Genomic DNA, 27,579 nt, shown 5'->3' with positions numbered 1-27,579 from the left:
ATATACAGGGAGGCAAATAATTCCAAATTTCACTGTATAAATGCACACCACCAAGATGATGTGATAAATAAAGATGAATAATGACACCAGGAAGCTAGAAATGTGATCTAAGAACTGACCTAATACTTAGACCAGTTCGTCAGGGACAGAAGGGATAGGCAGTGGATGCTTCCTACAGTCTCAGGGGCCCCATTGACTTCCATTGTAAGCACATTTCTGTCAACACATTGTCTTTGCAAACTGAGGCATGTCACAGATCTCAGCTGGTATTTAACCCGGATTATTCCTTTAAAGCAAATATAATGAAACTGGGCGTGGATGAATAGTTTAATATAAAACAGGACTTCTTTATTTTCTTAGCCTTTTATAGGACTGTGCAATATTTAGTCTTTGTGAAGGTAAAACTGTTGACATCAACTGAAGACATAAACTACCTGACAAAAGTCTTGTCGCCTATCCAAGTTTTAGGGACAACAAATAATAACTTGACTTCTAGTTGATCATTTGGTATCAGAAGTGGCTTATATAAAAGGCAAAGGCCTCTAGATTACGCTTATTTGACCAAAATAAAATATGACCATGCCTTGATTTTTATGGATTTTATAAGGGCAGTAAGGTTTGACTTTGATGAGACAAAAGTCTCATCACTGAACAGAAATAATGTCCAGTATAGAATATAAAGTCCTGCTGCAGTGGAGACAGAATGAATATTGTGTCTGACTCCATCATGAGCTTGGAGGACTGCATCCATACATCTCTGACTCAAATCACTGATTAATAAAGTCATCTGGAATGGCAAAGAAAGCGTTCTTGGAGGACTCCCAGAGCTCATCAAGATTCTTTGGATTCCTCTTCAATGCCTCCTCCATCTTACCCCAGACATGCTCAATAATGTTCATGTCTGGTGACTGGGCTGGCCAATCCTGGAGCACCTTGACCTTTCAGGGACTTTGATGTAGAGGCTGAAGTATGAGAAGGAGCAGGGGCGCCTACAGGATTTTATTCTAATGTATGCACAAATCCAGCCCCGCCCCGCCCCCTTCCGATGGCTGTTATTTCAGTATTCAAACGTTAAATAACGAATGCATCAAGTAAAATAAAAACCAATATTATTATATAATTTATCAAAATTCTGCTCTTTTTATCTTTGCATTTTTATTATTTTTTGTTATTTTTGTATATTTTATTGTCTGATATTTTAAGCTATCGACAAATTCCAGCTTGACATTTTAGAAAATATTTTGCGCAGCTACCCAGTATGTAATAAAGATCACTGAGAAAAAACAACAACACAGAAGCATGTTACATGCCCCATAAATGTCCATCTTATATTTAACTGAATCGTTAAAATTTTTTTGAAAATTGCTCGTTTTATTTTTATAAAAAAATTTTGTTTATTTAAAAAAAAAAAAACAATACCGACATTTGAGAATCCATATTTATTTTATTTATTCATTAATTTGACCTGTTTATTGGTGCATATATAGGCTATAATTTACTCATACAACAGTACCTTGGACACAGCGCCACTAAAGCTTTCAAACAAAAGTCCAATAAAGTAAAGAAAGACTAGACTTTCTCCGGTGACGGCCGACATCACAACACGCCGTAACCGTCCTTAAGGTGGTATAGCACCTGCATTACTTTACAAAACAAGCCGTCTGGCTTGACTAAAGTGCAGTTATTTCCTCGTTGTTCAAAGAGTCTGCAAGTTCATGTTTCATGGATATATGATGTAGCTATAGGATTGTGAACATCGATGATGTTAAGCGTGTCTTTATTCGATGCGCAGCAGAAAAACAAAGTCTTTCAGTGGTGCATGCAGCTGTTGGTAAACTTCACTCCCTGAGTCCTCAGTGGAGAAACAACTGTAACCTTACCGAAGTGTTTTTAAGAATGATTTGGCATGATAGTGGAAAGCCAGCCTGATCTCACGAGAAAACGTAAGTAGTTTTGCCAGTTTAGTGGCTAATTAGCACGAATTCGTACGAGTTCAGTCGTACGAAATGGTACGATTTTAAAAAGGAGGCGTGGCACCTGACCCCACCCCTAACCCCAACCGTCATTGGGGGATGAGCAAATCGTACTAAATTGTACGAATTAGATCGTACGAATTCATACGAATTAGCCACTAAATGAAAAAGTTACGAATTGCCGTGAGATTGTGTTGGAAAAGCAGGCAGCTGTAGTGTATACTGTTTAATAATCCATTTCAATTATGTCACAAATAAATAAATAAATAATGATCGGCATTAATTCCAGCCCTCTCATGGTAGGTACGCATAGTGTGTACTGCCGTACGGCTGCAGGCGCCACTGAGAAGGAGCGCTATTCTGCTGAAGAATTGTCCCTCTCCTGGGGTTTGTAATGTAATGGCCAGAACAAATGTCTTGATGCCTCAGGCTGTTAATGCTGATCATCCACTCTGCAGATCTCTCGCACGCCCCCATACTGAATGTAACCCCAAACCATGATTTCTCCTTCACCAAACTTGACTGATTTCTTTGAGAATCTTGGGTCCATGTGGGTTGATCGGGATGCCGTTCAACAGATGATTCATCTGAAAAATCAACCTTCTGCCACATTTCCATATGATCAACTAAAAGTCGAGTTATTATTTGTTGCTCTTACAACTGAGATCAACGACAGGACTTTTGTCAGCCAGTGAACAGTACGTTCAATGTATAATTGCTTTTATTCATATGTAATTATACAAATGCCAAAATTGAGTTTTAAATGAGCTAAATAATTTAATAATGGAGTAAGCAAAATAATCTTGCTGTTCATTTTAAAATAAGATTATATTGTTTGTTTTATTTAAATGCTTCTTGATTCAAGAACGTTTAGATATTTAGACTATAAATGAGACCAAAACTCTAAGTAAGAAAGCATTTTTGCAGTGCGTTACTGTCAGTTGAAAGATGTTATTTTGCAGAGCCAAACAATCATGTTGTCTTCCACACTTATTTTTGTTAAGGTCTTTTTTAGCTTTTCAATTATTGGCTGCAGTGCATGGTTAGCATGTTGTGTAGGTTACACAATGCTATTTAAAATCATTTGCTCAAAATACTCACACAGTTATTAATTATTATTGTCTTTAGTTAAATTGTTTAGACAGTAACTGCTTTTGTCTGCTCATTTGATAAGAATAGACCAGGGATGGGCAAACTTGAGCCTCGAGGGCCAGTGTCCCTGCAGAGTTTTGTTCCAACACTAATCAAACACACCTGAACAAACTAATCAGTGTCTTCAAGATCACTTGAACTCTATAGGGAGGTCTGTTTGAATAGGGTTGGAGCTGAACTATGCTGGACACTGGCCCTCCAGGATCAAGTTTGCCCACACCTGGAATAGACCCATCAGCTGTGGTCTGTGAGATTTTGACCAGCAGAGGGAGGAGTTACACACAATTCTGACCAATGAACAGCTGAAGTCTTGAAGAGATACAGCTGTGGACTGAAGTTAACGGTAATTACGTATGCTAGTACAACAATACAATTCATTCATTCATTTTCTTGTCGACTTAGTCCCTTTATTAATCCGGGGTCACCACAGCGGGATGAACCGAAACCTTATCCAGCAAGTTTTTACGCAGCTGATGCCCTTCCAGCCGCAACCCATCTCTGGGAAACATCCACACACACACACACACTCATACACTAAGGACAATTTAGCCTACCCAATTCAACAGTACCGCATGTCTTTGGACTGTGGGGGAAACTGGAGCACCCGGAGGAAACCCACGCGAACCCAGGGAGAACATGCAAACTCCACACAGAAACGCCAACTGAGCCAAGGCTCGAACCAGCGAGTACAATGATAACAACTGTGAGGGGTAGGTTTTGGGTTGGGGTAGGCAACAATAAAATACAATTTAATGGGTAATTTAATTAAAAATATGAATAAAATTTAGTATAATTACTGTTTTTACATATTTGTGAGGTGTAGATTTAGGGTGGGCACTAATAAAATACAATTTAATGGGTAATTTAATTAAAAATATGAATACAATTTAGTATAATTACTGTTTTTACATATTTGTGAGGTGTAGATTTAGGGTGGGCACTAATAAAATACAATTTAATGGGTAATTTAATTAAAAATATGAATAAAACTTAGTATAATTACTGTTTTTACATATTTGTGAGGTGTAGATTTAGGGTGGGCACTAATAAAATACAATTTAATGGGTAATTTAATTAAAAATATGAATAAAACTTAGTATAATTACTGTTTTTACATATTTGTGAGGTGTAGATTTAGGGTGGGCACTAATAAAATACAATTTAATGGGTAATTTAATTAAAAATACAATTCCTTCTTGTCACAATTACTGTTTTTACATTACTGTGATGGTTGGGTTAAGGGTTGGGGTTGAGGTAGACGTTAATAAAGACGTTAATGGATAATTTAATAAAAAATATGTATAATACTCATTATAAACACTGTTTTTTCATTACTGTGAGGCTTGGGGTAGGGGAAGAAGTTAATAAAATACAATTTTATCAGTGATTTAATAAATAATATGATTAATTCTTGTCATAATTACAGTTTTTATATTACTGTGAAGGGTAGATTTAGGGTAGAGGCTAATAAAATACAATTCAACTGGTAATTTATTAAATAATATGAGTAATTTTCAATATAAATACTATTTTTTAAATAACTGTGATGGTTGGGTTTAGGGCAGGGGCTAATAAAATACAATTTATTGGGTAATTTAATAAATAATATGAATAATTCTCATTATAATTACTGTTTTTGCATTGCTGTGGGGGTTGGGTTTAGGTGTGACATTAATGAAATACAATTTATTGGGTAATTTAATAAAAAATATGAATTATTCATGTTAACTTCTGACCTTCTCGCTTCACTCTCATTCATGAATTCTCTCATGTTGCATCATGGGATAGCATAGCATCCAGGATTAGCGCTACAGAATCTCACCAAAAGTAGCAGGTCATCAACACTGTTGATATAAAAAGAAACAGCTGATTTATTGCTAAAGAGCAGAATGATTTTATTTTCTTGTTCAACGTAAGACAAAAGTCTATATATGCATTACAAAACACAAAATCAAGCAAGTTATTAAACTAATTTGATCAGTGGAATTAAAGAGATAGTTCAGCCCAAACTGAAAGTTCTGTCATTATTTACTCAACCTTCACTTTTTTCAAACATGTTGAAAACAAAAGAAGATATGGTTTAGAAAACTGGAAACCTGTAGCTACTGACTTCCGCATTATTTGTTTTTCATGGAAGTCAATGGTTTCATGTTGTTCGCTTTCTTCAAAATATCTTCGTTAGTGCTCAACAGTAAAAAAAACAACAACTCATGAACCACTTGAGGAAGAGTAAATAGTGAGTGAACGTGTATTTTTTTGAGTGAACTATCCCTTAAAGTACACACTTTAACATTCATGTTCAGTAACAGCCAAAGGTAGCGTCTGTAGTTTCACATTGTGAATGCAATACATATATTGTTATACAGTACATTTTTAAGAGCTTCAATTTTGATTCACTTTAGGTTCAATCCAGTGATTTTCCAGTTATTCCAGCTTTTCAGCACTACTTAAGCAACGAACACACAAAATAATTGCTAACACTATGGAGTTCTGTTTGGTAAAATAGGTTAACATGTATCAGGAGCTAACAAGGTGTTAATCTTCTAATAAACTGCTCTTTTCCCTTGCGGTGTTTGTCCATTACAGCCAAAGGTCATTCATTTTTCATTTGAATTAAAGTTAAAAATCCATCAGTACATTTGAAATTAAAGTGACTTTAATGCACGAGCAGTTCATTCACAAATCCAGTAGTTCTGATTATGGTTGTCAAAAGTATCGAATTCGCTACCAATCGGTACAGCAATTTTAAAAACGTCCATTTTCAGCTAACATTCTTTAACACTGCTCATTGGCCATTGTGTTCACGTGCTCAAAAGAGTGACTGTGATTGGCTGTAATGGTCATTCACCACTCTTCACCAATATTCACCAAGTGCAAATGCAAATACATGAACGCTGGAGCGTTTTAAAGCCGCATCAATCAGCTGATCTGTCAATTAGCTCAGGGGTTCCCAAACTTTTCAGCCCGCGACCCCCAAAATAACAATGCCAATGACTTGCGACCCCAATATCCTCTGAGGTGATTATAAATACAGAAACCTTGCATGCAATGACGCAGACACACCAATTAAATTTGTGTCAGTGCTTTAAATGTGCCAGAAAGTATAACCTGATGTTGAAAAATCAAAATGCATCTGACGCTATTGCTGCCTTTAATATAATGTATTTACCCCAGGGGTCGCAATCCAATAGAACTAGTAACTATAAGCTACTATAGTAACTATATAGTATATAGTAACTATAAACGACTATTTTTATATTTTTATTATCAGTATATTTATGGATAAAATATGTTAATTCTTATGGTTTAATAAAAATAAATAGATTTTTGGAAATCACCAGGCGACCCCCCTTCATTGCCCCGCGACCCCTGGGGGGGTCCCGACCCCCACTTTGAGAACCACTGAATTAGCTGACATACAAGCAATTCACCAATGGGTAGACTGGTCTACATGGCTTTGAAATGCTCAAGTGTTCGTGTATCTGCGGTTGCACAGCGATGAACATTGATGAAGTGATGACCTTTGCAGCCAATCACCGTCATTTCTGTTGCGCACGTGGACACAGCACTCACAAAAATACACAGATACAAAGATACTAGAGCGTTTTAAAGCCACGTCAATCAGCTGATCTGTCTATGAGCTCACATACAAGCGATCTACAGATAAATCGACTGATCTGCATGGCTTTAAAACGCTCAAGAGTCTGTATCTGTGTTTGCACTTGGCGAACAGCGTTGACCATAGGTGAAGCGATGACCTTTGCAGCCAATCACAGTCATTTCTGTTGAGCATGTGGACACAAGACTCAAAAAAATACACGGATACTGAATCGTTTCAAAGCCGTGACAATCAGTTGATCTGTTTATAAGCGGACATACAAGCGATCCACTGATGACTTGACTGATTTACATGGCTTTGAAATGCTCAAGTGTCCATAAATCGGTGTTTGCAGTTGGTGAACAGCGGTGAAGAATGGTGAAGCGATGACCTTTGCAGCCAATCACAGTCATTTCTGTTGAGCATGTGAACACAACACTCAAAAAATACACAGATACGAGGATACTGGAGCGCTTTAAAGCCGTGTCAATCAGCTGATCTGTCTATGAGCTCACATACAAGCGATCCGCTGATGAATCGACTGATTTCCATGGCTTTGAAACGCTCCAGTGTCCGTGTATCTGTGTTTGCACTTGGCAGCAAAGAATCTGTTGACATTTTTAATTACCGATTGGTACCAAACACGATACTTTTGACAACCCTATAGTTCTGATAACTATTCAAGTAAACCATACGAGACCAAACCAATGCTTTAAAAGCCAGTCGCTGAAGTAATGGCTGAGAGAGTCTGTGTGGCTACCGTCCGCAAGGCAAACGTGGGCACAGAGGGATCCATGAGGAGGAAGAGCTGGTGTTGAGGACTCTGAAGACCAAAACACTTACACTCGTCAGTGACGAGATAACACTGCACAGGAACGTGAGTGAATCCCTGAGCGAAATCCGATGCTGTTGACTCCTGTGAGGTAAAATATCGAGTCACGGCAAACACGTAAAAGAGCCGAAGGAGCTCCAAACGTCTGGCTGTTGAGATCAGAGGTGGTGTATCCTCTGCAGGAGCACCAACCCGAACCCGAGGACACACGGTAAGGGCACGGCGGGAGTCACAGTTGATCAGTAGAAGAGCCTGGACGTCCCAGCGGAGGCTTACAGATGGTGGAAGACTGGAACGCTTGGCCTGCTCCAAACAAGTGCGTAGATTCTCCACCAAAGTGGACCAGAAACGACTGATGAGCTCACTTGCATTGTGCAAAGAGGGTTTGGGGCCGCAGAGGACGCACACATGAACCCCTGGAAGAAGACATATACAGTTGAAGTCAAAATTATTACCCCCCCTGTATGTTTTTTCCCAATTTCTGTTTAACCAAAAGGAGATTTTTATAGTGTGTGAATAATCAAGGATTGAGAATAATGTGTCATATTGGTTGCATCAAGGGAGCCCCAAATAAAATCCAGCTTAGGGTCCCCTGAAGACTTGGGTCGACCCTGACTAGGCATGGTGTAAGGGTATTAGGGTGTACTCACACCAGGAACAGTTGCCTTATATCTTGCCTGAGCACGATTGTCCTCCATCCGCTCTCCCTGCACTCACACTGCAATTTTACCTTCTGAGCCCGAGCACGCTTACTGTACGTCATCGATGATGCAACTGTTCAGTTAGGACGAGAAGCGCAATCAAGATTTCTTTAGTTATACCGTTTTGTATTATTTTAAGTAGAGCTGCACAATTAATCGTTAAAAGATCGCACCTAGACCAGGGGTCACCAATCTCGGTCCTGGAGGGCCGGTGTCCCTGCAGGGTTTAGCTCCAACTTGCCTCAACACACCTGCCTGGGTGTTTCAAGTATACCTAGTAAGACCTTGATTAGCTTGTTCAGGTGTGTTTGATTAGGGTTGGAGCTAAAATCTGCAGGACATCGGCCCTGTAGGAACAAGTTTGGTGACCCCAAACTTGGACCCCATTCGAAATTTGCAAGCTGTTGGATAGGTGTATCTAATAAAGTGGCTGGTGAGTGTATATTGAAATGGTAATAATAAACGTTTACAAAGCGATTTAATGCTTTTGAAAATCACGATCGCAGTATATATGTCCATGCCTAATATCCGATGGCCAGAAAGTGATTATTTTTTTATAAATTGTTAAATTTTTGGTATTTGTTATGCAGCAAGCCCAGAGATTGTAGTGTACACTATGATTTTGTATAAAATTAACTTTAATGTGTGATTGGAATAAAACGTGATCATAAACGAATGATTTCTCCACTCAAATGAATGGCGGCTTGGACCCGGAAACAGTATTACATACGTCACAAACACGTCACCACTTAACAAGCGGATAGCATGCTTGGATGTTGCTGCGTAGGTGATTTGCTTTTCAGGTAAATCATGGGCTGACCAGACGCATTTGATGTGGATGCTCCTTTTATGCTGGACACGCTGTTGACCTCAAAAACTAAATAAAATAGTTGCGAAAAACAAAAACAAAAACGTACATATACCGCAGTACAGAAAGGTTTAGCGATTTTAAAACGTTGGCTTTTCCAAACCGCGGTAAAACTTGAAACTGTCATCGTCCCATGCCTAGCCCTGACCCAAATGTTTAATTTTTTTCATGAAGCGCCCCATCACTACCATGATAAAAGCTTTCAACAAATAATCGCAACAAGAATATTTGGCATCGACAGAAGCCTACCTGGAAGCAGCTGGAAACTGAGCAAACGAATAGCGACAGTGGGACTGCCTTTGGGAAGGAAGACCGGATAGTCACAAGACGACGCATCAGCAAGCGAACGCACCAACACCGAAAGCACAACAACTTCCTGCGGAGTCAATCGAGACCACCATTTCTCTGTAGCCCGAGCCACACGCCCGTTTAAAAGCAGACATCCAAATTCGCTCTCCGTCGCTTGGGCGAAGGAGTCTACAGCCTCCTGAAGAAGCAATCCAGAGTGGGACGGAAGCAAACAGTCGGTGCATTGCGTCAGATCCCCCATAAATCCTTCCTCATCATTGACACGCTCCAACAGCATGTCGATGAGGCGGTAACAAGAGCGCAACTCTCGTTTTAACCTCTCCACGTTGCGTATGCTCGACAACTCGTCCTGTCCCAGAACTAGGACCATGCAGTTCCACACGTTCTCCAGCAGACGGCGCAATTGCAGTTGGCTAATAGAGGAGCCTCCGCTGCCGCTCACCGCAATTAGCATCAGGCTGTCCTGAAAGACCCCCCAGACCACACGACTGCCCCGATCCGTCTCACAGCTGGACAACTGCGCTCCGTGGCCTGCACCAAACATGTGGACGCCGTTTAAGGAGCCGATGACGGAAAAGGGAAGCTGCTTGGAGGATCCTCGGGAGAATAGTGGGACGCCACTGGAGGCCGTAAGGCACAGGAGCTGGAGAGTCTCCGCTTGCAGCATATTGAATTGAGCTGGAAGTGGCTCTAAATGGCTGTCAGCAATGGAGACATCTTATTACGCCTTCAGGTGCACAAAAAAAAACAATAAACAACCATGTCAGAACTTCAGTATTGAACGTAGAACAGAATCCAAAAGGACCACATCAAAGTGAAAAGCAGAACTGTATCTATATACACAATTAAAGTCAGAATTATTCACCCTCCTGAATTTTTATTCTCCCTGTATATATATTTTTTTCCGAATTTCTGTTTAAATGTATATTTTTCTAAACATAATAGTTTTAATAACTTACTTCTAATGACTGATTTATTTTATCTTTGCCATGATGACACTACAAAATATTTGACCAGATATGTTTCAAGATAATAGTATTCAGCTTAGAGCTGCACAATTAATCGTTAAAAGATCGCGATCTCGATTCGACCCCCTAGACGATCTTAATCCAGCATTTCTACGATTCTGTCAATCATATTTTCAAGTTCAGGAGAGAAGAAAAGGCGGCTGCACGAGTCTTTTCATTGTTTCACACGTTGCTCAGTGACATTGACACCTCCAAATGATGTTGAATGAGTCACATACTGTATTTATAAGGTATAATTCACCTAAAAATGTCATTTTTGTTTTTTTGCGATCTGGAAATCACACGTGACATGAGCTGCTGACCGTGAGCTGTTATCACAGAGAGGGCGCTCTACTTAATGATAGACGCGCACGTCTACTTTAATGAACAGAACCTGCATATGTTGTGAGTAACAGGTAATACAGTTGTAAATAATATTCAGTTTGTGGCACAGATTGATCGTTTGGGAGCCGCGCGCAAAGTATGAACAAGCACTTAGCAGTCAGAATGAAACCGAAAGTGTGCACTTCATTTAAATGATCACATCGCATTTTAGAGTTATGATTACGACAAGCATTTGATGTGTTTTCTTTCATAGCGAACACACAGTTGTGCATGAAAATAAATGTTTACAATGTCAGTATAACTACTCTAGCTTATATATTGCTGAATATAATCTGATGATGGCAAATGTCTGATTTTACCAGTGAATTAAATAGTCTAATATGACAGATTGCAAGCATATATCTCAAACATAATAATTCAACGTCAGAATTATTATAAGTAGAATAGAATTATTTATAGACACCAGTAGACCTACACATAATATTATTAGCGATGTTGTGCCATATGTCTGTTTTTACCATTCCTTTATTTTACATCTACAGAATCGTGAGAAAATGGTGATCTTTATTTTAAGCAAAAAAAATCGCGATTCTTATTTTATCCAGAATCGTGCAGCTCTAATTCAGCTTAAAGGCTTAACTAGGTTAAGGGCAACTTAGGGTAATTAGGCAAGTCCCTAGCCCCTTTCACACAGCGATAGTGGTAAATATCCGGAAAATTACCAGAACGACTTTACCGGTAAATTCTAAAAAGCGCTGTTCACACAGGCAAAGACGTTCCGGATTTTTTTGTAAACATAGAAGGGGTTCAAGTTTTTGTTGATGATTTCACATTTACAGGTGAAACCAGAAGTTTACTTACACTTTAAAAAAAAAGTAACATAACCATTTAAAAAAACAATGTCTGATGGTAAATCATACTAAACGTTTACTATTTTAGGTCCGTTAGGATTACCTACATGATTTACATTTGCTAAATGCCAGAATAATGAGAGAAAATTTGTAAAGAATTTTTTTTTATAATTTCTAGACCAGGGATGGGCAAACTTGGTCCTTGAGGGCCGGTGTCCCTGCAGAGTTTTGTTCCAACACTAGTCAAACACACCTGAACAAACTCATCAGTGTCTTCAAGATCACTTGAACTCTACAGGGAGGTCTGTTTGAATAGGGTTGGAGCTAAACTATGCAGGACACTGGCCCTCCAGGATCCTGTTTGCCCACACCTGTTCTAGACAGTCAAAAGTTTACAGTTTCTACAGTTGTGCCTCCAATTAACTCAAATGTTGTCAGCTAGCCAATCAGAAACTCCAAAAACCTTTACACCATCCTTTAAGCTTTTTTAGAGGCATAATAATCGTATTTTATATAATCTTGACTTTCAAAAAAAGTTTCTCAAAAAATATCTCTTATAATTCTGCTATTAAGCAGAACAGAAACAAATATGATAAACCTAACTTACGAAAAGAGAAAAAGATTACTCACATTGACATCTGACTAAAGTGCCTTTTTATACAGTGTATGTAAACTTCTGGTATCAACTGGTTTAAAAAGCCATTTGAGGAAGGGTAAAAAGTGAGTAAAATGTAACTCTGTGGTGAACTATCCCTTTAACTAAAACTTAAGTCAAGGCAAAGTTGGATTTATATTCACATATTTGGACTTTCTCCTTGATAATATAACTTTATAAACTACTCTTGAAAAATCATTAGCAGCCAATGACCAAGAGACAAAGTAACTTACAATAGTGAATTCACAGTTAAATAAATATTGCTAATGTTGTTTTGAAGTCATACTTGCATATTATGTCAGACCGAGTATTCAAAGTACCATGGAAAACATTAGGAGCACGTCAAAAGTTGTCACTGAGCGAATTTGTGAATGTAAAAGAGCAATTCCGTGCAAATGTCAACCTTGCCATGAAAAAAAAATTAAGTTTTTACCAAAATACGGAAAACCATTTCTGTTTTTTTGTGTAGGCAAGTATTTTACAGTACTTTAAAAATACTCAAAAAGCATCTGTTAATGTTTTCAAACTATTACTATTTGATTTACCAAAGTCACACAAATGGTAATTTCACATGCGTCACATCCATAACAGAGAGATGTCACATCCATAACAACACTTTTTCATCAGAAATGTGAAAATATTAAATAAAATAAAACCAATCATTTTTGTTTTATAGAGAGCCGACTCAAATCCTTTTGATTAGCATTATTTCTTTTGGGTTGTGCAGTTTAATTCACATAATTTCTACAAAGTGTGTTGTATACTGTAAACTCGCAGACTTTTTTTTGTCACATCCATAAGGCATGCTTATTTTCCACATTTAAAGTACAAAACACGTTTACAGATTGATATTTTTCTGCTCCCATAACTTTGTGGCTAGTTGCTCTAGAAAATATAATCAAATTTTTCAATAAAATGTTAACATATACTTTCTCTGTCAATTTATGGGTTGAGTTTTTACTGCAAATGTCACATCCATAACGCTGGAATTGCTCAAAACCAACTTTACGTCAGTCTTTAAAGAAAATCACCTCACCCAAACGGGAAAATCTGGTCTTCATGCAAAATGGACGAGCAAACACAACACACGATTCAGAATTACATTTGGCATGCTTCATTATGCAAAACGTTATACAAAACTAATCTGCTAATCCACACTGAGGCATTTTATCGTGTAAATTTAATAAGCGTTCGCTAAAATACGTTGAGTAGGAAATAATAACATAATAACATAATAATAAAAACATTTGTGTCTTGTCTCACCTGAATTATAAAGTTGCAAATGTAGCGTCTCCACAGCAACATCTCTGACAACAACAGCCACAGCGCTTCCTTCTTCTTCGCAACTCGATGAAAGTTTTTGGGTAACAATAAGATCCACTCCGCCATCTTCCGGAGACTTCAAGTGTGTGCAAGGAGAAAAAACTTCATTCATGTTAGTATTTTTCTTGGTTTTATGGCAAGTTTTTTTGTGTTTTTTATGTTATTATTGGTAATGTTTCAATTTATTAAAGGGATAGTTCGCCCAATAATAAAAAGTGTAGTCATGTTTCCTCAACCTCAAGTGGTTTCAAATCCATTTGTGCTTCTGTCATGTTGAACACAGTCCGTGCAATTTTCATCCCAGCTTTCTAATCATTTGTTCTGAACAGAAGAAATCAAACCAGTTTAGATCAAGTGACCCTGCTGAAAAATTCAGCTTAAACCAGCCTAGGCTGGTTGGCTGGTTTTAAAGGGATTTTGGCCATTTCCAGCCTGGTTTTAGCTGGTCAGGCTGGAAAATGACCAGCTAAATCCAGCTAAAACCAACTTGACCAGCCTGGTTTAAGCTGAATATAGCTGGTTTTAACTGGGCTCCTAGCCTGGCTAGGCTGGTCAAGCTGGTCATCTCTCAGCCTGACCAGCTAAGACCAGGTTGGAAATGGCTGGAAACCAACCTGGAAATGGCCAAAACCCCTCTAAAACCAGCCTGGTCGACCAGCTATAACCAGCCAACCAGCCTGGGCTGGTTTAAGCTGTTTTTTTCACTAGGACATTGAGTAAATGATTACAGAATTAAGACATTTGGGTGAACTGTCTCTGCAGACCATTTCAATGTGGTCATGTCATTGGTCAAGAGGCAATTTAATTATAATGTTAAAACAGCCATCATAACCAATATGTGGCTCTTGGATTCTCAGAAGCTAAGTTAAAATGTAAAACAGAAAATACATTAATTGGGACCATTGTTTGTTTACATCTCTCAAAATGGTCTATGGTTCAGGCCGAGTTGCATTCTTTGTGTCTTTATGTTATTATTGGTAATGTTTCGGATCATTTAAAGAGATAGTTCACCCATTACCGAAAATGTACTCACTGTTTACTCGAACTCAAGGGGTTTAAATCAGTTTGAGTTCATTTCTCCAATTGAAAACAGTCCATGAAATTTCCAAGCTTCCAAATTTCTTCAGTATATTCCTTTGTTCTTGACAGAAGAAATTTGTACGAGTTTAGAACAAGTGTATGAGTAAATGATTGCAGAATTAAGAAATTTGAGTGAACTGTCTGCAGACCATTTCAACGTGGTCATGTCATTGGCCCATGAACATTGCTTATTATCAAACCATTTCATATAACTGCAACAAGAGGCAATTTAATCATAACTTAATGTTAAAACAGCTATCATAATATTATTTACCAATATGTGGCTCTTTTTGGATTCTCAGAAGCTAAAAATTTAACTACATTGGGACATTCGTTTTTGTTTACATCTCTCAAAATGGTCTATGGTTCATGAGGCTTATATATATGCCAAGTTTCTTTCTTTGTGTCTTTATGTTGTTATTGGTAATGTTTGAATTATATAAAGGGATAGTTCACCCAATAATGAAAATGTACTGTTTACTCAACCTAAAATGGTATCGGTTTGAGTTAAGTTCTTTATCTGTTTCCATCTTCAGTATATTATTTTGTTCTTGACAGAATTAATTAACACCGGTTTAGGAAAAGTGGATGAGTAAATGATTACAGAATTTTTTTTTTTTTTAATTTTTGGGTGAACTATACTGAACTACAATTACAGTCTATTTTAATAAGTTATATAGATTATAGATTCACAGATGCCAATGATATCAATGTTAAAATGAAAGTGCAATATTTTAATAGGCCTATATTATCAGCATAAGTCATTACTAGAATTAGTTTTAGGTTCCCTGCTAAAAAAAAGAAAGTTTTTAGAGTTTTGGCTATTTCCAGCTGAAAAAACAGCATGCTGGTGGGCCTATGCTGGTTTTGCTGGTCGGGTCAAGACCAGCAAGACTAGCATTGAGCCCAGCACTGAAACCAGAAGGACCAGCATCAAAACTAGCAAGACCAGCATCAAAATATACCTTACCAGCATATGCTTTTTTTATTTTTAGCAGGGTTAGCTGGTCAAGCTGGGAAATGACCCACTAAATCAGATTGACCAGCCCAGGGCCGGAGTGGGACTCATTTTCAGCCCTGGAGTTTCAAGCCAGACCGGCCCACCTCAGTTCAGACTGATTCCAATTCAGTTACTAATGGCACTATCACGTCTTTTTCAAGAAAACTGCTGCTTTAGAAATTCAAATGTTCAACAGCCCTAACAGTATTTTATGTCTTAACAATAAAATCTAAAAAAAAAAAAAAAAAGATTTTTCAAGGGAGATTCGATCTCAGGTCTGCGACATTGAAATGCATTGTGCTTACCACTGGACCACATTGGCGCTATCAGGTAAAGTAAAAAATAACTAATGACTTGTGACCCTTAAGACACAGCACTACTTTCTTTTGATGGCTCAATCTTTTTCTCCTATTTTTAGATTTCTGATCAAGTTATGTCAGATTTATTAATGTAGTGAATCATTTGATTTTCATTGAGCAGGTGTTTTATTCATTTTATTCGAATTCTTATATTCACTAAGGTGCCGCTGATTGGGGTCGATAGTTACATTACATCATCATCATTAACGTTAGTTAACCTGCAGGCTGCATTTTTCTCACGGGGCTGTGAGAAAATAAATAAAAAGAGCGGCACTGCGGCAAAATAATGATTAAAAAGAGAAAAGCTATGGTCAAATAAATAAATAGAAAAAAAAAGTGTGACTGCTGAGAGTGCAAGCAGCTAGGGACACCGGCCCTCGCGGCCAAAAAACAGACCGGCCCACCGGGAATTCTCCCGGTCCTCCCGATTAGCCAATCCGGGCCTGGACCAGCCTCGTTTAAGCTGGAGATCTCGTTCTGGCGGGTCATCTCCCAGCTAAGAGTAGACTAGGGTAGAGGCTGAGGTACTAAAAATAAAATCTCTACCTGAAATCCTTCACGCTGTTGTTTTTGGCCGTTTGGCGCCATCTTGTGACTGTTTAACAACAATAAAAAGTAGCCATTTTGGTTTCTGTCAGTTAAACGTTTAAATAGAGTTATTACAGCTCAGATTGTTTTATCGCTAATTGTTTGGTTTTAGGGCACGTAGCAGTAAAGTGTGCAGAATAATACACATAGACAGAGACCGACTTAACCAAAAATCGGTAAGCAGACGCTTATGGCCCAAGGGTCTTAGGGGGCTGCAAACAATGCCATGAAGCCTATATTGATCATATAGCTGTTTTATTAATTTTCTAACATATGTTGTAAAATCTGTCTATAACCATTAAGATTTTAACGTAATTACCTTTTTTCAAAACTGGGGGCCCCATGAACTGGAATTTTCCATCCATATTGCACATGCAATTTTTTTAATTAACTGCATATAGTTAGTTTGTGAACTTGCTTTTATGTTTGTGAATTGACTGCATTTAATTTTACATCAAGAAGATAAAAGTTCCACTTAAAATATATTTTAACAGTTTATTTACAATAAAATATCCAGAGAAAAATACATATCTATAGAGAATGAAAATGTTTTGAGTTTCAATGCTAGAGCCCAATACCTGGAATCACCAAATCTGCCCCTGCACATAGATGGTTGTTTCCACAGAATAAAGCTCTTCAGTTGGACTTTATAGTGAATAAACAACAAAAAGGTCTATTTTCATGCTGGTCTTGCTACTATTAATGCTGGCCCTGTTGAAAAATCCAGCTTAAACCAGCCTAGGCTGGTTGGCTGGTTTTAGCAGGTCGACCAGGCTGGTTTAAGAGGGGTTTTGGCCACTTCCAGGCTGGTTTCCAGCCATTTCCAGCCTGGTCTTAGCTGGTCAGGCTGGGAGATGACCAGCTAAAACCAGCTTGGCCAGCCTAGCCAAGCTGGGAGTCCAGCAAAAACCAGCTATATCCAGCTTAAACCAGGCTGGTCAAGCTATTTTAGCTGGATTAGGCTGGTTTAAGCTGGTTTTAGCTGGATTAGGCTGGTTTAAGCTGGATTTTTTAGCAGGGGGCACCAACAAGACCAGCACTGAAACCAACAATACTAGCATCAAAACCGCTTTCCAGCATATGCTGCATTTATTTATTTTTCCAGTAGAGACGTCCCTTACTTTACTCAGTCAAGTTTTGATTGCGCTTTTAATATGCAAATGAAAACACTCAAAATTAGCATTAGCCTAATAAGATACAGGTTTTTATACTTGTTGGTAAAAACCAAAATAAAAACACCACTGTCCATTTCCTCTTTTTTGAAACATTTTATTTTCGTCCAGCTCTGTTCCTCTTCACTCCATTACGCTAGCATGACATTTATAGCATCTGAAAAAGCTGCATCGCTAAGCCTCGCTGTATTATGGTCAACAGCACCACAATGACAAGATTATGTGCCAGAGAACTTGATTATTTAGGCCAAAGATACTGGAAGGAAAGCAGCAGCAGTTAAATTACTGGACATAGAAGAGAGGTAATGCAGTTTTCGAAAAACATTTGTGATTTAGATGAATTGGCTGGCGTTTCATTCGTAACACTTCATCCTGTGCAAAGTAGAAAATAGCTGGCTGTTTCTGGATCTCCAAAAAGCAAACACATTTTAAACATTTTTGCACAATAATTTCAGGAATGAACGAGAAGTCAGGGATTAGGAATCACCTCGCTCTTTGCGACATGTTAAGATTTTGACATTAGATCAGAGTAGATTGACAGACGATCACGTTACAATTGATCGGAATGTTATTTTATGGCTTTCTGATTTTTCTTCATTGTAAAGGCACCAGAGAGGAATGACAGGATTGTTGCACCTCGTAGAAGAGAAATCGATTTTTAAAAAATATCATCAACACAAAGCCTTTAAGAGAGGCTTCCTTGGCAAAATTCAGGCGAAAGAACTGGCGAAAGGTCACTGGTCCTGTTCACATGCCCATGCGAATGCTCTGGATGATCTGGAATATTGCTGAAGAGAGAGAGAGAGAGAGAGAGGAGAAAAAAACAGTGAATCTCAGCGTGACATTACAGATAGCCCACGTTCCAGCCTTGGAAAAGTGGAGGAGGAAAAATTAGTTCAAGGTTTAGAGCAACAAATGTTAGCTTTCCCATCCACTTTATTTTGCAATGTGAAACGAAGCTCTTTTCTGCAGATGATTTAGGGTTTTTGTTTGATTTGCTGCTATGGATAAATAATTAGGAATAACATATGGCAGTGAAGGGTTAAACTACTTATCTTAAAAATACAAACCAGTGTTTTTATGACAATACATTAAGAAAAGACTGATAAGAAAATACCAGTTACCAGTTTTTTTTTTACACAGATCTACCAACTACCTGCGTGTGTATGTGAATTATAAACAATAATAATAATTAATAAATAAACAAATAAATGTAAAGAATGTCATACATGCATGCATACATACATAATATATATATATATATATATATATATATATATATATATATATATATATATATATATATATATATATATATATATATATAAGGGATGCCACGGTTCTCAATATTATATTGAACCGTCCGGTACGACCTCCACGGTTCAATATACGCTTGTGAATTGTGGTTTTCTTGGTTTTGTGTTTTAATTAATGGTGCGTTTTATATCTCCCCGAATTGACTGTGTGTGCCTGTAAGTCCATGAGCTGAGATACGGAAACTCCTCCCCGCGAGTAAATATCCAATCACGATGCTCTAAAGTTAGGGGGCGCTTGACAAAGGCACGCACAACTCTCACAGTGAGATGTTTTCTACTGCGTTGCTCGGCTTGTGCGCGCATAGTCATTCTTACATTAGAAATAACAAACTTGCAAGCAGAAAAGACGTGATATGGGAACTGCCGCTGCTATAGTTAATCTGGTGTGCGTGCGTATTAGCCTCGGTGTACATACTTGGAACTTTAAAATAGTGCACAGTTGGCAACTTGTCATAACTTTTCAGTGCAACAGAAATGCGGCTTAGAGAAGCCTTCACGATTAATTAACTGTGATGAGTAAAAGCGCAGTTAATAGTGACATCAGATAATCGTTGCATGCCTATTAACGATTACAGTGCATTGTACAAAAGGCCTTTTCTACAAAACATATCCAAATGTTTTCGGCTGTCCGCACCACTCGCTTATGGTGACTCACGCTCTGCACAGCTCATACTGAATTGAACAGTTGCACAAGACTTCATAGTTATAGCGTCCGTTTTTCGACTGAACTAAATTTATTTTTATGTCTAGGTCACACTATTTGGAGGGCTCGAACAAATTGCCTCGGGGGCCGGATTCATTTTTTTTTTTATACAATTCACTAGGAACTAGTGTACTTTTCTTAGCTTTTAAGTAAAACAAAATGAGTATTGCAATAAATAGTTTTTTTTCCTCCTTAACCTCTTACTGTTCCTATTGCCTAAAAAATAATAATAATAATAATAATTAAAAAAAATAAAAAATTAAAAAAACGTGTCAAGCCATGAGAACCGAACCGAAAACCGAGGTATGTATTGAACAGTGGCCTAACTGTATTGTATCCAATATATATATATATATATATATATATATATATATATATATATATATATATATATATATATATATATATATATATATCAGGGCTCGAAATTAACTTTTTTACTTGGTAGCACCGGTGCTCCCAACTTCAAAAATTTAGGAGCACCAGAAAAAATTTAGGAGCACCCACCAAAAATGATTGAGCACCGCTGCAAATTGTATTTTAAGGGAGATATTGTATTTTAAAACAACATCAATTAGGACTAACAAAAACCAGAAACAACTATAACTAATGCTGAGATGACATTGATATTTGTGTGCAATAATTCCAAAATGTGTATGTCTAATAATTCTAGAATATTAATGATGATGAAAATGACAATAATAGTAACAATGAATTACATTTCTCATCATCATGCTGCCTTGAATGTGCTTGAATGTAAGTTATCTGCTATAAAAAGTCTGTTACTTTCTGAAAAATGTATAGTTTGCATCGAACAAAAATGAAGCATTGCAGTAAGAAATATTTATTTTGTACTGCTAAACAGCATATATATGCATGTCAGTTTAATAAATAATATTTCAGCTGCAAAACAAACAAAAGATTATAATAAAATATTAAATTCAAGGCTGAAAGCTGCAAAACAGTCATCAGTAACTAAAAAAAATATATATACATCTCATGAAAGAATAGGCAAAAGAAAGTAAGTAAAGTCTCACTTCTATCACTCTTTAAAAGTTTTGGTTTCAGTTTGTGTCAATTTAAATGTTCCGTCTGAGCTGATTTTCATTTTTCTGTGTTTGTGGAAAAGCAGGCGAGTCAGCTGACCCAATTTATGAGCAGGTTGAGCACCAGCGCAATACCGCTGTTTGTTATGAGAGGCAGTTTCAGTGTAAACTTAGTAAAGGCAAGCTTCTTTGGCGATGATACAGTATTAGATTTGACTTTTAGCGGACATTTGCGCTGAACACGCAGTGAATGCAACGCATCGAGATTCGACCACCTTCTCCGAAAAGCACATACTCGATTGATCTCAGCTGGCGGATCAATATTCACCACGTGTCATGATCGCTCTCATCTGCGTCTCAACTTTAGGTGGGGTTTGCACTTTGCAAACCTGTGTGCTTTAAGTTTTTACACTTTAGCCGTTTGCATTTCCCGTGGACATAAAAGCTCCCTCCCTGTCATCTAACAGTGAAAAGCCTTGAGTGATTGACAGCTAATATGAACCAATATAGCGGCAGGGAAGAGCGATTTAGCACGTTTTTAAAAAAAATCAAAACAGGTCGCACTAATGCGCCCAAATATATTATGAAGTCGCATCGATTAATTTTCGGGCGCATATGCGACCAAAATGGTCGCAATTTCGAGCCCTGTATATACACACACACACACACACACAAATATATATGTCATTTTTTATTTATTCATTTATTTATTTATTTATTTTAGGACAACAGTATTTCCGAGAAGATATCTAAAGCTGCTGCTTTGAATTTTAAAGAAATCTGTGTTTTTGAAACGAATGAAGACAGCAGAAGTCAATGAATCATTTAATTTATTTAGCCTGACATGTTTCTCAAAATAAAATATATTGTGCTCAAAGGGAAAAAAGTTTTTTACCCAGACATTTAGAAAGAATGCATTTGAGCAGAAATCACAAAACTGTGAAACCATGATGCTTTTATCCAAGGTCATCATATAGTATCATCAGAATCTTATACCGGACCATGCCTATGTGGAATGCAGCATTTTCTACAGTGATCTAGCAACTTACAATGGCTGCACACCATTTACATTAAAAATAAGGTGAATAAATGTATTCTTGGTGATCTTTTTTCTCAGAAAAGTCATGCAAACTACCTGCTTTCCCCCAAAAAGTGTCATTACAAACCAGGAGGGACGTACACTTTCTTGATTAAATCAGATAAAAGATTGCCAAATCACAGAAAGCACAAATGATAGGTCAAGCAAACAGAGTGAGATGACCGAAAATGTCATTCATTCAATGCAAACAAACTCTCAAATTGTAATGGGGAAAATGCTGCTGGAGCTGGCAGGAAAAAAAATGAACATGTGCCACGTCAAATCTAGAAGGGTCGGTTTATGACACGGTCAAAAAGACCATGTTAGGTCATCTCCTAAAATCCCTGATGCATTTAATAATGAAAGCCAGCTGGCAAGGAGATGAAGTACTTTTTTGGGGTAGTTCACCCAAAAGTGACAAACTATCAACCGACTTTTTTTGCCTAGACTGTGAATTAAAGGTGATAATGTGGTAAATAATGTTACACGTCTTGCACAGAATGATCATTGTCCTATATCATTGTACTTTTTAAGATCCCAAAGTATTGTGCAAAGGCATGGGTATTAATTCTGTTTTTTGTTTTCATAATTATTATTCTTTTTATTATTATTATTACTAATACAACCGCACAAAGTGTCAGTAAATGCAAACTTGCATTTTATGAATGGCTTCATTTATAAATGTGTTGTACGCACAATAAGTAGGCGGAAAAGTTTGTACAGCACATTCCATGTAAAACTTGTAATCCTTTAAAAGGTTTGTCTTTTAAAGATTTCAAGTAACATACTAAACTAAAATAAATGTTGGGTTTAACTGTTTATTGAATTGATTTAACTTGAATATTATAGTTTAAGGAATTTTTTTACACTCAGAAATTGTTCTGTTGCTTGTTCAAACTACTTATTTAAAATGAGCTGACTGAACAAAATTATTGTTTTTGGGTTTTTTTGGGGGGAGACAAAAAGCAATTTCTGAACAATTACAATTTTATTCTTGTTTTTAGAAATGTGTTGTCAAAATTAAGCAAGTCTTATTTTAATATAATATAAAAAAAACTGCCAAATGGGGTAAACAAATTAATCTTATCCCAAAGCAGAAACAAGATTATTTTTGACTAGAAACATAAAGACTCTGAGTAAGAAAGTCATTTTTTACAATGTAAAGTTGATTTGGGTTGGGACAACAACATGAAGGAATTGTGTGGAACACAGTATTTTTTAGTGTACACAATTTTTCATAAACATGACCACATGGATTTAGCTAAAATAAATAATGTAATGCAGGGTTTGCCTTTAACAGGACATTTCAGATGTCCTGATTGTGGGCATAAATTAGGATATCTGCAAAATTTCAACTGGAATATTTAAGCATGACTGTTAGCAGTGTTATTCAGTGCTGTTTTGAGAGAAACAAACTTGACAAGAGAATGAACGCAGCTAGAAACAAACTATATTTAACTAAAATATTGAGTTAAACTGCTTTTATTGAGTTGATTTAACTTGAATATTATAGCTTTTTAAAGGACATTTTCTACACTCAATTGTTTTTGCTGCTTGTTCAACATAAAATGAGTAGAATCAACAAAATTCTTGAGTTTTTTTTGGGCACAACTTAATTGTTTTACGTTCAATCCACTTACATTTATAAAAACAATTAAGGTAAACCGCAAAAACTGCTTCTCTTACTTCTTGTTTCTAGTCCAAATATCGCAAAATTCTTAAATCAAGAAGCATTTTCTGGAAAATTACACATTTTGTCTTGTTTTTAAAAATAATATGTGAAAATTATGCAAGTTTTATCTTAAAATAAGCAATGTAATCTGCCAAATGGGGGAAAGCAAATTCATCTTATTTCAAAGCAGAAATAAGATTTTTTTTGGACCAGAGAAACAAAAACTCAAAGTAAGAGAAGCATTTTTTTATTAATTTGAGTTGGGACAACAACATGAAGGAATCGTGTGAAACCAGGCATTTTAAATGGCCTAATTTGTGTGGATAAATCAGGATATCTGCAACATTTTAGCTGCACATTTTTTTTTATCCAGGCCTGTTGGAAATGTTATTAGGTGCTGTTTTGAGAGAGGCAACACCTGCAGATCCACGTGTTGTTCCTCGTGAAAACAAGTAGATAAAGTCACGCTATCAGTCCAGCCTTGTCCATGTAAATAAAGCGCATTACTATCTCGGCCTTCACTGCAGAGCAAGGTTTCACAGTGTGCCAAAATTGAGTAGTCTACGTATTTTGGACTCAACGAAGAACCCATTACCAACTCGTATAACAAAAAACTCCTGATATAATTCACTAAACTACTAGACATCATATGCTAATCACGTATATTGATAAATTCACGTATTGATAGCTCATGACTCACCTGAACCGCAAACAACAAAGACGAATAACGCCAAGAGCCATGGTCCCACCGACACTTTATCCTCACTGACGTTCCTCTGTGTAAAATCACATTTAAATCAGTTACAATAGCTCCTTTGCAGCACTGCTATGTGATATCACGATGAAAGCGTAAACATTTATTTATGGGGACAAAATTTCACTTAAGACTACATTCACATGTATTAATATTGCCATTAAATGCTTAACTTTACGCTAATACATTGCGTTGCGTTGATTTAACGTTACGTTAACCGTCGTGATGAAGAGTCGTCAGTCATACCGACGATTTGACGTTCCCTCTCTGGGTGATGTTTTTGCTGTGTTTCTCGTTGGCCATACGGATCCTCTGCTTGGCGACCATGGTTGCAGATGCTGCTGGTGGCGTGAGAAAGTGAACTGGCGACCGTCACAACTGTGACAAAACACAAACTTGTGCCCTGGATAGAAGAGAAAGCTACGTCGATTTTTGTCAACGTACTCAGAATGCAGGCTCCGCCCTACCGGAAGTTCCCCAAATGAACTGATGTTGCTAGAAGGGATACAGCTACAGACAGAATTTGACGGTAATTATTTATCAATTTATCAATTGAATGTACTTTATTAAAGTCTATACTTACCCCAACCCTAAACCCAACCATCACATTATTGTAAAAACAGTAATTACACCGAGTGTTATACATATTATTTATTAAATTACTTATTAATTGTATTTAATTAACGTCTGTATCTACCCCAACCCTAAATCAAATCATCACACTAATGTTAAAATATTAATTTTTAATGTACAGTGTCACTATATTGATGTGAGTATCCGCAGCTGTATCCCTTCTAGAATTTACAATGGACCAACCCGCTTTTGAAAAAGGCGGACGATAATACGAGGATTAACATCACGTCAACGCAATATTTGCTAAATTAAGCTGTCAAATATGATCTAACGTGCTTTCTTTGAGTTGCCAGACAGCTTGTAATCATTTTGAGTCATTCCGCTAAGTGTTCTGCTCGTTGATATGTAAAATATGATCATATTTTGATGTATTTATAATGTAAACAAGATTGCAAATATATTATTTAACTTAATTTTTGTTATCAACTAATCCTGAAAGTGTAAAAACATATCTTAAAAAATATGTAACTATAACAATTTCTTTAATAGTCTAATATGAAACAAGCAAACATATTTTCCTCGCTAATAATTGTAAGAATCATTATTATTAATTTTGAACCGATATATAGAACAGCAAATCATCATAGTATAATGATTTCTGAAGGATCACGTGACATGGACTGGAGTAATGATGATGAAAAATCAGAAATACACATTTAAAATGACATTAAACAAGAAAATGTTTGATGAAATTTTTAATAATATTTGATAAATTAACATTTTTTTGTCTTTAGTTGTTAATCCAATAAAAATACAGCCATGGTGAGCAGAATTGACATGAAAACTTACTGTTTCCAAATAAGTAAATATTGTATAATTTTTACACTATTCACACATTTTTAAACAAATTGTTTTTTTTTTGTTTGTGTAATCATCATTCTTAATGCTCTGTGCAGGTTTGTCATCTTTTGGGGTCCCCAGATGCATTTCCATTGTGGTCTGTGCTATTTTTCATGCATGAGTATTGTCAAACTGATGATATTTCCTTTCAGATAGTTAGTGTTGTTCTGTTTGCATGTCTTGATGTTTGCATCTTAACTTACCACCGTACTAAATTGCTCAACGATGGAAACAATGAAAAGTATTGTTACAACAATGGTTGTAGGAAACACACCTCAGATTACTCATTTACTGAGGCAGGACTATAAGTACAAACCCTTTTTCAACACACTCACAGAATATAGCAAATATTTAAAAAAATATTTTGGTGTAGGACGGCACAGTGGCTAGCACTGTTGCCTCACAATAAGAAGGTCGCTGGTTCGAGTCCTGGCTGGGCCAGGTGGTATTTCTGTGTGGAGTTTGCATGTTCTCTGCATCCTCTGGGTGTTTATTCACGATACTTCGTTGAGGGTCATTCCGCTGTCGTGACCCCTGATAAATAAGGGACAAACTGAAGGAAAATTAATGAGTAATTTGGGTGTAGTATTCAGTTTTCAGCATTTTAGAAATCACTTACTTCACCTTAAGTATTTTCATGTTTAATATTTTACGTTAAAAACTCAACATTTACTCACCTTCATTGTGTCCTGTTGTGCGTATATGAATTTATTTCTCATGTAAAGTACAGACTGAGATTTTTAAAGGGGAAAAGTATCCTTTTAACTTTGCGTTAAGGCTCCGTTCAAACATGTTGTTGGTTTTTTAATTTCTACAGTCTAAAAAGGCAGCTATCTATTAAGGTTGCACAATATAAACCAAGACCTCCTTATGTACATGCAACAATAATGTTAAAGTGAGGAAAAGTGCACTGCAAAAAATGCTTTTCTTACTTAGATTTTTTTTGTCTTGTTTGTAGTCCAAATATCTAAAAGTTCTTAAATCAAGAAGCATTTTCTAGACAAGCAAAACATATTGTCTTGTTTTAAGAAATAATTTGCCAAAATGAAGCAAGTTTTTTCTTAAATCAAGCTAAATAATCTGCCAATGGGGTAAGCAAAATAATCTTATCACAAATCAAAAAACAAGACTATTTTGCTTACCCCATTGGCAGATTATTTAGCTTGATTCAAGAAAAAACTCACTTAATTTTGACATATTATTTCTCAAAACATGACAATATGTTTTGCTTGTCTTGAAAATGCTCCTTGATTAAAGAATTTGTAGATATTCGGACTAGAAACAAGTCCAAAAATTGAAAGTAAGAAAAGCATTTTTTGCAGTGTGACACTCACAATTCATTCAATCATACATTTTCCTTCGACTTAGTTCCTTATTTATCAGGGGTCACCACAGCGGAAGCCCTTCCAGTCACAATCCAGTACTGGGAAACACGCATACACTCTCACATTTACACACACTCATACACTACGGCCAACTTAGTTCATCCAGTTCACCTTTAGCTCACCCCTTTGGACTGTGGGGGAAACCGGAGCACCCGGAGGAAACCCACGCCAACACGGGGTGAACATGCAAACTCCACAGACTCGAACCAGCATCCTTCATGCTGTGAAGCACCAGTGCTAACCACTGAGCCACCATGCCTCCCTGCACTGGCAATGGATTCCAGCTTCCAGCAAAGCAAGAACCGCTTTCATCCAGCTTAAGAACATCCGGACTTTGAG

At 37.0% G+C, this 27,579-nt stretch overlaps 2 protein-coding genes across 3 annotated transcripts; both read right to left on the bottom strand.

The window, feature by feature from the left end:
* Positions 1-4,995: 4,995 nt before the first annotated feature.
* Positions 4,996-13,635, bottom strand: fuz (fuzzy planar cell polarity protein). 2 transcript variants are annotated; one of them, XM_087240358.1, is made up of 4 exons: positions 13,555-13,635; positions 9,374-10,160; positions 6,529-7,971; positions 4,996-6,053 (listed from the first exon to the last, which is right to left on the bottom strand). In XM_087240358.1, exons 2-3 carry the CDS (start codon positions 10,098-10,100, stop codon positions 7,436-7,438), a joined length of 1,263 nt encoding a protein of 420 aa, XP_087096484.1. In that variant the 5' UTR covers positions 10,101-10,160; positions 13,555-13,635; the 3' UTR covers positions 4,996-6,053; positions 6,529-7,435. The 2 variants fall into 2 exon arrangements, with proteins under 2 accessions (XP_087096484.1, XP_087096485.1); XM_087240359.1 differs by having other exon boundaries at positions 4,996-6,063; positions 6,537-7,971.
* A 4,251-nt stretch (positions 13,636-17,886) lies between these two features.
* zgc:92744 lies at positions 17,887-24,837 on the bottom strand. The gene is made up of 3 exons (NM_001002573.3): positions 24,629-24,837; positions 24,329-24,404; positions 17,887-18,601 (listed from the first exon to the last, which is right to left on the bottom strand). Exons 1-3 carry the CDS (start codon positions 24,707-24,709, stop codon positions 18,561-18,563), a joined length of 198 nt encoding a protein of 65 aa, NP_001002573.1. The 5' UTR covers positions 24,710-24,837; the 3' UTR covers positions 17,887-18,560.
* Positions 24,838-27,579: the final 2,742 nt, after the last annotated feature.

The sequence above is a fragment of the Danio rerio genome, chromosome 2 (genome assembly GCF_052040795.2).
Source record: "Danio rerio strain M-AB ecotype USA chromosome 2, GRCz13ab, whole genome shotgun sequence".
Taxonomy (NCBI): domain Eukaryota; kingdom Metazoa; phylum Chordata; class Actinopteri; order Cypriniformes; family Danionidae; genus Danio; species Danio rerio.
The sequence above is the reverse complement of the archived record's forward strand: the minus strand, read 5'-3'. Positions and strand labels throughout refer to the sequence as shown.

Excerpts from the sequence above, each read along its gene's own strand:
- zgc:92744 (NM_001002573.3), bottom strand. The coding sequence starts at position 24,709 with ATGGTCGCCAAGCAGAGGATCCGTATGGCCAACGAGAAACACAGCAAA. Across the intron at positions 24,405-24,628 it reads GAGGGAACGTCAAATCGTCG|AGGAACGTCAGTGAGGATAA; the intron begins GTATGACTGACG and ends GATTTTACACAG. Across the intron at positions 18,602-24,328 it reads CTTTGTTGTTTGCGGTTCAG|CAATATTCCAGATCATCCAG; the intron begins GTGAGTCATGAG and ends CTCTCTCTTCAG.
- fuz (XM_087240358.1), bottom strand. The coding sequence starts at position 10,100 with ATGCTGCAAGCGGAGACTCTCCAGCTCCTGTGCCTTACGGCCTCCAGT. Across the intron at positions 7,972-9,373 it reads CAGTTTCCAGCTGCTTCCAG|GGGTTCATGTGTGCGTCCTC; the intron begins GTAGGCTTCTGT and ends GTCTTCTTCCAG.